Source organism: Homalodisca vitripennis, unplaced genomic scaffold, assembly GCF_021130785.1.
Source record: "Homalodisca vitripennis isolate AUS2020 unplaced genomic scaffold, UT_GWSS_2.1 ScUCBcl_1799;HRSCAF=5879, whole genome shotgun sequence".
In the NCBI taxonomy this organism is placed as follows: domain Eukaryota; kingdom Metazoa; phylum Arthropoda; class Insecta; order Hemiptera; family Cicadellidae; genus Homalodisca; species Homalodisca vitripennis.
Genome location: NW_025778024.1, coordinates 44759 through 58080, shown reverse-complemented (window position 1 = coordinate 58080; position 13322 = coordinate 44759). Strand labels below are relative to the sequence as shown.

Below are 13322 nucleotides of genomic sequence, written 5' to 3'. Positions count from 1 at the left end.
ATAGGAACGTTTATGGATTTTGAATAGGAACACATAAGGAATTAGAGAACAAGAGGTTAAAGAGTGGATACTGGATTAAGTCTGTTTATTAATTCAGAAATTCTATTTGAGTTAAATACTGACGTCTAAGACACAGTTTATTCTACGAAACTTCTATTGGCATAAATCATACGTACAAATATTTATCTCTGATGTCAAAAGTATCTGAAAGAAGAGATAAATAATGAGCTTCAAAGGAACTTTGCACTTATCCACTTTAAATAAAGTGGATCTCAGAGTTTTCCTCCGCTTACATGTTTTCTTATATCCTCTTGGTATTTGTGTTATTCCTATCGCCTTGAAGATATTAAAATTGTGTTGAGTAAAATTTTTGTTTAGCTAGCTTTGTTCGCTTAAACTAGCCGTCCTTTGATAAAGGCTTATAAATACTTGGTTTAACTAAAATTTTATGTACGCTTTGATAAATATTTTGTTTTGTACACTAGAGGCGATGGTAATAATTTGAACTATATAGAGTTCGAATTGGATCTATGATCCATTTTCAGCAATATGTATTCAAAAAATATCGCGTGAGAAATATTGAAAAAGTAACATTAATTTTATTATTGTTTCTGCTTACTGACTTATTTGATGGGATATAAAAATGCAGAGCTCCATGTACATTCCGACTAAAAATTTAATATCTATTGTATCAGTGAAAACAAAATAAAAGCTTTCCTATTAAAGTTGTTTTTATTACATGAAATTTTCAAAGACGGCTCGCATAACATAGCCACACAAAAGTTTAACAATTTATCTCATTTATTTATGTTTATTATTCATCTTACAACGAAAACAGTCAGGTAGATTCATTATATATATATATATATATATATATATATATAATATATATATATAATAAAGTTTATAAATGGCAATAGCCTTATTTAATTTCAATAAACTTTGAATCACAAAAAGTACTGCCCCGTTGGGAGTCGAACCGGATCTCTCAAATATATATGTTGGGTTTCAAACATAATATTGAAAAACGTATATGAATGTGTAACTTAGGTGAAACTTAAAACCATAGCACTGACCAATGTAGTTGACAGTGGTTAGTTGTTCAGAGGAAACATTCTGTTACCTGTAACTATTAGTGCAATTTTAATGATAAACTGTTTTTGTTGTCATTATGTGAAGTTTTTTTAGATAGTGTTCATGAAGTTGACAGAACGTGTTTGTTGTGGTTCCTGATTCATGCGGTCACAACGCAGTGGAATGTTTTTCTTTATTTTATCCCCGATTTTAATTGTGTGTTTATAGTTATTCACCTGAGGAAAGAGATCAGGTTTCGGCTATTGAAACGTAGTGTATCACTGAAACAAAGGCAAATCTCAATAAAAGAAGTTTCTTGGCTTACCACGGTTAATAAAAAATTTTCATTATTTGAAAAACATTGATCAGTATTATTTAGAAAAAGGGGGTTATATTTGACAAACATTGGAAAACAGTACCTACATTATGAATTAATGTGACATATTACGGAATTTCAAATGTAATTAACCATAAATAAACTTGCACTGAAGTAGGTTAAGTGGAATCTAATTCAAATATGATGGTAGTAATGATACATGTTTGGTACTAACAGTATTAAATAGTAATTCCAGGATCCTTCCACTACATTCTCTTCTTCCAAGTTTATCATTACCCAATGCACTTATTCTAAGGTTTTAACGATTGAAAGTGTGCAAAGTTATTACTATTGTTTCAGAACTTTACCATTGTTAAATGATAAAAATCGTTTTTAATACTGCAATGAAAACTCTTCCTCAGATGTATAATTAATCTAACATAGAACTATAATCTAGATGAAAAGTAATATATATCATACCAAAGCCAAGAATCACAACGAATATTTTGTTTGGAAAAACCGCACAGAAGCTGATAAGCCGCCCATTGCACTTAGTTATAAAAGGACAAATGTGCTTACTTTCGGAGTGACAGGATATTCAGGACGGGTAAGGTTGGGGGGCAGGGGCCGCCTCCTGTCAAGATCCATTAGGAGGGATAGCGGCCAGTATTTCTCAGCTATGCCAACTTAGAAGAAAGGGAAGGGTAGCTCTAGAGGAAGTTCCATCCTCAAGAGTAACACGGTTAGCACTCCCTTTATGGCGAGGCCTGTAACTGCCTTAATTGCTAGTAAATATTTAGGCAACCCCACCCATTCCAACAGTCATCCTTAGCAGTGGACTAGCCCTATAAATACATCCTTCCATTCATTTCCTTCACAATTTTGGTTAGTGAAGTGCCACTCCTGGACATCCATAGGGTTGCCCAGATTTAAGTGACACATTGTCTTTTCTGTACTGGTAGATCTGTAGGCAATTTCAAATTGTGATTGCAGTCGTACTGATGATGGTTTGGTATTTTACAGGTGATCGCAGACCGCAGCTGGATATTTTGTGAGTAATACTTTAATAAATAGTTTAATATTTATTTGAGTGAGTAATTTTATACGTAATTTCTGCCAGACTAATATTATCAACCGTGTATATGTAGTCGGCGTATTGGTTTCAGAATTTAAGGTCATGTTCTCCTGCTCCTGCCACAACGCACGCAAGGTCGCAGCCATTGATCGTTCCCGCCAAACCGCGCAATGGGACAAAATGGTTTCTTTCCGAGAAAGAAGGCGTGACAGGGTTTCCGCCAACCCTCTAGGACGCTATTTATACCCATAATGTGGTAGATTCTGGAAAACTTAGATAGGGTAAGAGTATGAGAGAGATTATCTCCCGCATCGAAGATATTTTACTCCGCGCCTCGCTCTGTGCATGCGCGGACACAATCTTAGATCATGTGACCCTCTCGACAAATACCAATGTGATGCCGGTTCCATAATGGCCCCTGGTCTATTCATGGATTATGGAAGAAGAAAAACCTTGTACTTTAATGCATCAGGTTTACAGATATTCATTCTTTTCAACATTTCATACTGAGGGTACAAACAAATGCAGCAATCTGGGTCGCCACAAAGTAAGCATACGTTTCTTTTTATGGAATTAAACTAATCGTAAATATCGGTAGTAAATTGGACCAGTTGGACGCACAAACACTTTACTTTTCAAAGTGTTTGTGCGTATGAATACGTATGTTAGTCCGTACATTATTCAGATTGTCGTTTGACGTACAGTGAATAAGTTGTACCACCAATATATGCTTATTGATGAGTAGGGCACAATGAGAAGTACATATTTTGGAACTGTAGTATGTTTCACAGTTCAAAGTATGTATAATGCACTTATATAAAGGCTATTACGATTTATGCAAATTTAATAAACGTAGAAGTTGTTAGACAGGTATTTGGCCTCTCAATCAAATGTTAGTTTTTCATTTTTCACTCACATTTGACAGAAATGGTCAAATACAAAATAGTTGGGAGACCCGGGTTAAAGTCCCTGCGGAGAGAAAGAGAGAGAGAGAGAGAGAGAGAGAGAGAGAGAGAGAGATACTTTGATACTTTCTTTATTTACCCTGCCCCGGTTTGGACCAGAGGTCCGCTCTTACACCGGACAGGCTCAAATTTGTACAATTACCATTGTTTTTTTACAGAGTTGTGGCACACAATTTTATACTAACACACATGAAACATTGACTATTATTTAAATCATAATAATCTTACTTAACTTTATCTAAATTTTTTATTGAATTGTTAATTATAATATATTATTTGACTAAAATTTATTTTACTTTATTTAGAAAACACTAGCTACAATTATTTTCTACGGAAAAAGTTTACACAATTATATTAATCTATTTAATTTATTTACTAAAACTTAAATGCGCAAATGTTCTACTTTTTATATTGCACACATAATAACACATTTTTTACTGTTTTAAATATAATAAACTATTACTTAATCAAATTAACGACAACAAACATAAGTGGAGTTACTCTAGACAATTAATATAAATATATATGATTTTTAATCAGTTTATCCTACAATGCTTAAATTTTCAAATTTAGACTACCTTTTAAAGCTAACAAATCGATTCTCAAATAAAACGAGTATTACAATAAAATCATACATCACAAGATAAGAATAATTTTTCCTGTTTACGGATGACGTACATTAACACATTACTCATATCTTTTTACTAACTTGTCCTTCAATAATTTTTAAAAAATTTGTTCTGAGGGAACATTTTTTTTATATTATTGTCTAAAACACTCATTAGTCTAATAGATTTTACATGAAAATAATTTGTATAAATCACCGTTTCTGTGAATAGGAAAGAGCAAAGTTGTGCTTCCAAAATGAGTGTTTCTTTGATGAACATTATACATACTAAAGTAACGCTCAAACAGATAATCCGGTTTTTTCATATTTCAATATCTTAAACAACATTGTTAACACAGAATATTCTAATCTTTCTCTAATTTTTAACCATCTTAAATTCCAATAATAAATAGTTACATGATCATCAAGTTTGTAAATATATCTTATACACGCATTCTGTGCTATCTGTAATTTATTCATTAGTGATTATTTAAATCACAATATGCTGCTTGAGCGTAATCAAAAAATGGGAACACCAATGTCTGAATCATTAGTTTCTTTACATGTACTGATGGATTAAAACGAAGTCTTTTAAACTGGTATAAACATTGATAAACTTTCTTAACTAAACTATCCACCTGCTCGGCCCAAATAAAGTGTTTGACATATTAAGACCTAAATTTACAAAACTATTTTCATATTTCAGTACTGTTCCTTCAATCACGATCGGTAATACATTTTCATAATCTATATTTTACTAAGGTTCGAGAGGTTCCCAATATCATAGACTTACATTTTTAAAGCATTCAAATTAAACCCATGACTTTTACACCAGCTAGAAATATTACATAAATCGGGCGTTCATTTGCATCAACAGCTTCATTTTACCTTATTTATATTACAACTTATGTACAGCTGCATATCATCAGCATAACACAAAAATTTGCTAAACATAATAATTTCATATATTCTATTTATATATAAAGTGAGAAAAGTAAGGCTGACAATGTTGGTCCCTGGGGAACTCCTACAGGATTAATCTTCCAATTGGATAACATTCCACCACTAGTTTTTACTCGTTGATTTTCTATTCAATAGATATGATCTGAACCATTGAACTACATTGTCACTAATATTATAAGACTCCAAAACTGCTAATAAACAACTCATGATTTACACAGTCGTAAGCACGACTGAAATCTAGAAGTGTTAAGACTACTATTTCCCTTTTATCCATTGACAACCTTATATCGTCCGTAATCCTAATCAGAGCCGTCTGAGTACTATACATTGGTCTATATCCAGATTTTTATTTAAATAAAATATTACACTCATAACATATATAGATAATTGTTGATACACCTTATCCATTATTTTACCCAAAACACACAATATATTAATAGGTCTATAATCTTTAGTTTCTATAGGACTCTTAACTTTAGGTAACGGAAAGAATTAATGCATTTTTCCATTGACTTGGATAGCTACTATATAACAAAGAAAAATTAAAAACGTGTAACAGCACATCTCGTATTTCCATGAAAAATCAATCTAATAAACTTTTATATGTATATCGTCATTACCCACAGCGTTAGATGATATATCCATAATTGCTTTGTAAACAGCTTCAACAGTTATTTTGCGTGAAGTTAAAATTATTTGCTTCCCAAACATCTCTTATTTTTATAATATTCAATCAAATCCCTGTCTATTTCATTATTTATGCCACAGAAATAATCATTGAGACAATTCCAACTGAACAACCGGATCACCTAGCTGTTTCGATTGTTTACCAGCTCCCTGATCTCTAATGAGTTTCCACATATCTCGACTTAATCTCTCCTCACTTATAAATAATTTTTAAAATATTTATTCCCTCGTCCCTAATAATTCTCTTAACTCTATTTCTCATTAACCTATATTCTTCCAATATTTCTCTATCGTTGGATCTAATGTAACATTTATACAACTTATCTCTATTTATAATTAATTTTTTGATATCTTCATTGACCCACGGACATACATTTCTTAGATGAATATATTTGTTATACAGACTTGACAATGTCCTCTGACAGAACTTTTACCTCATCATCAATAGTATTACAGGTATACAAATTATCCCATAATAACCCAACACACTCCTGTTTAAGTTCATTAAAATCTCTGACTACACTTATATTTTTTTATTTACATACAATTTAGTTTTTAAATTTATCTCTGTATAAATGAAATCATGATAAGAAAGCCCAGATATAGAAATCTGCCCATAATTCGTTCACTCTACACAAATCGTTTTGTAAACATGATATCTAGCCAAGTTTCAGATTATGGTCTGTGGTATGTTGGGTTTAATGGTAATATAGACATATTCAAATTTTTAACAGTATCCAATAAATACGTTTTTTTCGAAAAAACACACTATCAGTTACTTAAATTTATGTTAAAGTCTCCTATTACTAAGACATATTTATACACTGGAAGTAAATTGGCTAAAACATCGAAAAATTCTGAAAATATACCCTAGTTTAGGAGGTCGATAATACTGCACACAACAATTACAATTACAATGCGATAGTTCTATGATTAAGAATTCAGGTTTCATACAATACATTGCCTGTGAAGATGCTATCACCCTATAACTGAAACACTTCCTCAAATAGACGGCTAAACCCCCTCCCTCCTTCCCCTCCCCTATCATAGCGTATCAATTCATAGTGTTATCCACAAGATATGGAATAGAAGGTATAATAGGCTTTAAAACTGTTTCAGATAACACAATAACATCAAAAACATTTTCGTTAAACAGACTAAAGACAGTTTATCTTCTGACTATCAAATTCTCTACATTGGTATGACCGATCTTTAAGTAATTTTTAGACTTTATAAATTTATCTTTTAATGAAACAAATGGTCCCTGATTATTTACACTAATGCTCATTAAAATTTATTTGTAATTGAGAATACATTAAAATATATAGATCCCTTTGTAAAATCCTAAATAAAAAACCCCAAGAAAAATAAACACATTAAAACAAACACATTTGAAACTGTTAATACCAACTGAAAGATCCTCAAATAGATCAAATAACACTGTAAACAAACTATAGCAAATACACATTTTTATCATGTAACAAATCAATACATTTGTAGCGTAATAATTTTCACAACTTACTTAACACTTCCATTGAGTCAATCACCCACAAAGCGATCTCCAGGATTCTTGCGCATGAAGATCCTTCCATTTCTGACCCAAAGATACGTGTACTGTTTCTCCCGCTTGACCTCTCGCGCTTTGTTGAGTAGCTTCCTGTTCGCCTGGGTGAGACTGTTGTTGAAATAAATCGGATTTGAATGTCCCTCCATGAACCCGATGTCCCTGGTATTGAGATTTTCTCTTATCTTTCCTCTTCTGTATAAAATTGTTCAAGGTCCAGCTTACGGACGAAACGGACCACGATGCCCTCCTGGCCTCCCATCTGCACCCGCTGCCCGTCCTGAAGCGGTAACAGTTATCTATCATATTTACTTGAAATTCAAATCCGATTGCAGCTGCAACTCTGGATAACAGATCCAGAAGATCCTCTTTATCTTTGCTGGGAATCCCATTGATCTCGATCACATTTTCCTTTGACGCCTGCTCCCAGGAAATTGGTTTTGTTGGTGAGTTCCTGTACAGTTTTCCTCAAATTTATGTTTTCTTGATACAGGTGAGATATGTCCTCCTTGATTCCTCTCACCTGTTTCCCTACTTCCTCAATTTTTTTTACCGTTGTCAATTATCCATTCAGAGTATTTTTTCCATGTTATTTTTGAAGTCAATGTTTATTTCTTTCATTTCTCGGCGAAAATCTCTCATTTCATTCATTAAATCGAGTATATCAGTAGACTTTATCTTATCAGCGGCCACCTCCTGCGTCGCTACTGATAAGTTGAGTTCGCTGTTCCTCCCGCACAAACAGGACATAACCATGGCTGATTCTTTTCATAGTCTTGCTTAGAAATTAAAAGTACATTTAAAATGGTAATTTTCACCGCACTCAGAACATACTGGCCTGCATGAATTATGAGAAAACCCCTTAGCACATTTTATACAAACGATCTTTCTTCTGATCCCAGTTTTTTGAAAGATTACTGGAATCTGAGCCGACATCTGAATCACTGTGTTTTTTAGTTTTGAAAAAATACAGGTTTTTCACTCACCGAGTAACTGGGGTATTATCATCCCGAACTGCCTTCTTCGTATCACACTCAGAACACTTCCAAATAACATTACTATACACAATATATTGAAAGTCATCGTCAGTCAATGTACCAATATAGTACACAACCGGTAGTATGCGGGCACAAGATAACTATGGCAAGTACCTAACCTCAAAATTGACACACTGTCGCACAGCGATGCTTCCTCCCTCGGCGGCTCGGCCACAACTCGAGAGAGAGAGAGAGAGAGAGAGAGAGTGAGAGAGAGAGAGAGAGAGAGAGAGAGAGAGAGAAGATTTAACCCAAATAATGTGTTGAAAACGATCACTCCAGTAGAACCCTAATCATATTATACACAAGTACTAACAGACCATTAAACAAATACAATTGACGGAGGTTAGAGGAGATGACACTCTTGAATATGTCCACACTCAAGATGGAATGGCTATAGCGCCTTTTGTAATGGTGCAGTTCTCCTTGTGCCAATCCAATTTTTTTTAATGTTAAATGTTTAATAGTTGCTCTACTAGATTGCAGGCATTACTAAGAATATTTCCAATCGCGTTTTTCTTTAACTTCCATTAATGCAATACACGTCACAGTATACCTTTCTTATTCTCTATTACACATTTTATTACGATTTTACATTTAATTTTAGGTGTACGCCAAATCAATTTCAAGGGGTTACATGCATCATCATCGAAATCTATGTTCATTGAGTAGAAATGAAGCTTTGAGTGGGGCCTTGTATAGCACAGTTTATATTCGAGATATCGTGCGGCCAGACAGATAAACATCAACAGTGGAAGATCTGAATTAACGTTTCATAATTTTACTCCCCATAATAAGCCAGGTCAATAATTAGCTAAGTTTCAACTCGCTCAATTAAAAATATTAGATGTTGTCATAAAAATTATAAAGTTTAAAAACATCCCTATTTACCTGTTCTATATTAGGAATTGAACTAATTCCCTGAGCGTTAGTCACAGAATTGTTATGTTTACAATAATACCTACCGTCACCACTGTTATCACGTACATAAAGGTCCAAATAATCACTGCTTTACACAAAACTGCACTACTCTAGCTAATGGATGAGTTCGCTCCTGTATTTCGTTTTCCAACATCACTTGAAAGCAACAGAAATGTTATTTTAGTGAACATGTTTTATTAACAGTGCTTGTGATAATCAATCATTTGTTAGGCAGCCCAGAAAAACAAGTGAATAATTTTCAAACCCACTCATTACTTATATTGGCTCCCAGAGTTTATTTCTACTACAACGATAAACAACTTTTACAAGTTAATAGTTAAATTTAAATTAAAAAGAATAGTCTGAGTTTACAGCGTAACCATTATCAAATGCTTTGCACGGCTTGATGACATCGTTAAATATAAATAAAACACTATTATTATAAAGACTGTTCAACACTAAAGAAAAACTAAGAAAATATATAGGAATCCTGGTTTAAAGGATCGCTAGTGCGTTTCAGTACGTGGGAACAAGTACGTACTACCGATTCAGTTTGAGATAAGTATAGTTTCACGCTTGTGGCTCGGAATTTGGAAGAGAGATTCTATAAACAACCCACTCACAAAGAAATCTGCGCAGAAGCAGATATCCGAGCTGCAGCGCACAGGAAGTGCCCCCCCCTTCAGTGGTGGGGAGTGGGACAAGCATCTCCTCGTCTCTGTTTTATCAGCTGTTTGGATCGTGTCTCGCTTGTTTATACTGCAGATACTTACCAATTCTATAACTATGATGTATTTTTGTGTGTAGGCCTATACAAGTGTCGCAGCCCAAACGTAAAATATTAATATTAGAAACGCATGGAGCTTGCGTTTTAGTATGAGGTTATCCGCGCAGTGGCAGTGGTCAGGTCAGGGGATAGAGCAAGCGGGCGAGTGCCGGGTAGTTGTGGGGATACTGGGAGAGGATGCTATTACAGTGGCGGAGGGGTATTTACCCCACCCTGCGTGAACTAAAATAGCCCAATGTCTTTTTATAAGCGGTTTACCTACAAGGGTGGGAGTAAAGTCAAAAAAAAGCTTGTAAGCCAACAACGTGCAATTAGCTACTGTTGGTCGGTAGATAGCAGAATGGTGTTTTCTGAATTGCACGAATCGGTCTTCTAAGCAGTGTTTTGTAATCATCTGCAACAGGTAGCGGATATATATCAACTCTGTTCACCACGCATACAGTGTAGCGATTGTGTTTACTGATTTTATTACTTGAACTTTGACCTCTGTTGTGTTGCCACCCTGTTTACAATAGAGTGGAAACTGTTTTAAAGTTTTTCTTTTAATATACACTTATACCAAGTTTTAACAAGATTTTAATATATAATATTCTTTGAGTACATGCCTAAATCTACCCTTCTGATATAGATGAAAAATTTCGATTTTTTTGTTACTATTAAAAGTGTCGTTTTACCAATGAAATATTGTTCAAAACTGGACTTTGTATCCAGACTGTTAAAAATAAATTGACGCCAGTTTGGCTGACTTCTAACTTAAAATGGTGGGGAAGCTTATCTCCAAACTCACCGACAAGTTTTTATCTTGTAAAAATAGATTTTTTACACTTTATTTACATTTCTATACTGATTTTGTTTGTTTATTAGTTTGTTAGTATTGTATTGTTTGTTAGTCAATTATAGTAGAGGGTCATGCATTAGCAATTGTATTTAATTCATTTTGTTAACTTTTTTCCTTTAAATTGCTGGTAAGAGGGAAGTCCTCAATAATCTATTGGTCATACTGTTATAGGTACCGTTTTTGTAAGTAGTAGTGATGTGTATAGTGTCATCAATAACAGTGAATATTCTATACATATACCGTATGCCACAATAGAATCATCCGTTATTTTTCAACAATTTGTTTTATTGAAGGACCACGACGACCAGGATAACCCCCAGCCCGATCCCCGAGACGTTTAGGACTCCCCCTTGTTGCCTGACCCCGATGATGATGGTGATGAGGTACGTGTGCGCTTGTGTTGGTATGTTTTGTATGTGTTGTTTTGTGTCTGTATGAGTGTTTGTTTGCGGTACGGACTGAATTGTTTTTCCTTTTGTTGCTTTCAGGTGTATGACTCGGATGCTACGGTGGAGAACATGAGGCCCGCTGTAGGTGCAATTGGATTCTTTGTTTTGTCTATCTCGTCTTTATTCCATTTTGCTACGGTTGTTGCTTTGTTTTTTTGCAGTCTCCGGATCTGTGGGCATTTCGGCAGAGGAGTCCGAGGGCTATCAACGACACCGCGGCTGAGGACCTTCTGTTGGGGCCCTGGCCCGTGTTGGAGGCGGTCCTCATGGGGATTCTACTACCGCCGTCTCCGCCACCGCCGTGGCCCGCAACCCACAGGCTCCCCTTCCGGCCCATGCCGATTCCTCAACCCCGGGCTATTCCGAGGATCGCTATCACCCCTGCCCAGTCCCCCTCAGACACGTCCCGGTCCTCCAGCGGATCCAATGTTGCGACCCTCGTCCCGGTCCAACCCTGTGCCTCAGCGGATCGAGCCAGCACTTGTAGAAGGGTAAGTGTCTACCGGTAAAGGTAGAAGTTTTCTTTACGATAAGAAAATGCATTATGCACCGTCAGGAACAGATGTTTGCCCTGGTGTGTGGGACTCTCACCCACTAAAAACCTACCGGTCCAGGCGTTGGAAGCCCTCTCGGGAAAGGTAGTAGTAGTAATAGTTGTTGTTGTTGTAGTAATAACTTACTTGCTTATTTTCCTTACTTTTCAGCCTCCTACAGCTGAGCCAGAGGTGGATGTGGCACGGCAGAGGATACGGGAACTGGTGCTGGACCATTTCCTTCAGGTATTTTATTTTCGTTTTTCTGAGTGTGTGTGTGTATGTGTAATGTACTCATCGTATTGTCCCAACACGGGAAACGGGCTACTACGCTTTTTTTGTTTTGCAGACGCATGCTCCCATGGAGTGCAACATGGGGGCCTTGGTGTCGATCTCCACCCTGAGGGTCGAGCTTAGGGACATACTCTGGCTCATCGACCATCTTCTCGACGAAACGCCCTGTGACCAGAGCCTCCGTATATCGGACGCACTTTGGAGGGAAGTGCGCTCGTCATTGGAGGGTCTGCTCGTCGGCATCGGCGAGATCATGGAGGCGGCGGCCCTTTGGGATCCCGACGACGACGACGACCCTGAGGAACCCGAACCATTGCCCCCGGCTCAGTACGTCCGCTGTTCCGTTTGTATGGACAGATTGCCGACGGTAGGGTTGAGGCCTTGTGGACACACTCTGTGTGCACAATGTGCCCATAGACTCTTCCGTTGTTCACTCTGTCGGGCGGTCATCCACGTAGTTGTTTTTTTGCTTCCCGCCATTTTTTTCGTTCCCGCCATTTTTTTTGGTTCCCGCCACTTTGTTTTGGTTCCCGCCACGTGGGTGAGGGAGGGGTGGGGGGCAGGAGGCGTGGCCTAGCCGCCATTGCTGCTCTCCCATTGGTCCAGGATAACTCCATAAGAGCCCATGTTACGGCTATACTCCCGGGTATACTACTGTTATTTTAGAAAATTTAATTCATTTTCTGTTTTACCCTCTAATGTTAACTAAACAAATAATCATGTTTACTGTCTCATCAACATACTGATAGTAAAAACTTATTTTGTTCATGTATTTATAACTTTGGATATGTGTAAATATTTTCTACCTGACAACCTGGTAAGTACTACATTTTGAAGGTGGTAAATATGTATTATTTTATAATTTAAGAGAATTGTATTATTGTTACTAAATATAATGAAGGATAACATTTTTCAAATGTGTATTTGTTGATGAAATTAATTTTTTAAATAAATATAGCCATGGCAATTCTTGAAGATATAAATTATGTACACACTGTAAAGATTTAAAATTTTATTCTGTCATTATTTTTCTTACCTAATTAAAAAATACTACCTTAATTGTCTGCTTTAAATCCCTATTACTTTACGTACAGTGATAGAAACTTCTTTACTTTTCGTGTATTCATGAAAGATATTTAAAAAGCTATGAATTTAACCAACGAAAATATTTGGAAAACCAAATTCGATTTCTTGACCTTAATCAATATTGTA

The 13322-nt window shown here is 35.8% G+C and overlaps 1 protein-coding gene across 1 annotated transcript; it reads left to right on the top strand.

Annotated features, from left to right (window-relative positions):
- The first annotated feature begins 2370 nt into the window (after nt 1-2370).
- LOC124371723 lies at nt 2371-12350 on the top strand. The gene is made up of 5 exons (XM_046830058.1): nt 2371-2441; nt 11128-11217; nt 11445-11774; nt 11988-12062; nt 12166-12350. Exons 1-5 carry the CDS (start codon nt 2392-2394, stop codon nt 12218-12220), a joined length of 600 nt encoding a protein of 199 aa, XP_046686014.1. The 5' UTR covers nt 2371-2391; the 3' UTR covers nt 12221-12350.
- Nucleotides 12351-13322: the final 972 nt, after the last annotated feature.

What these genes read in the sequence shown, in the direction of transcription:
- LOC124371723 (XM_046830058.1), top strand. Translation starts at nt 2,392, where the DNA reads ATGATGGTTTGGTATTTTACAGGTGATCGCAGACCGCAGCTGGATATT. An exon ending in CCGATGATGATGGTGATGAG is followed by an intron (nt 11,218 to 11,444) that starts GTACGTGTGCGC and finishes GTTTTTTTGCAG; the next exon opens with TCTCCGGATCTGTGGGCATT. An exon ending in TGCTGGACCATTTCCTTCAG is followed by an intron (nt 12,063 to 12,165) that starts GTATTTTATTTT and finishes TTTGTTTTGCAG; the next exon opens with ACGCATGCTCCCATGGAGTG.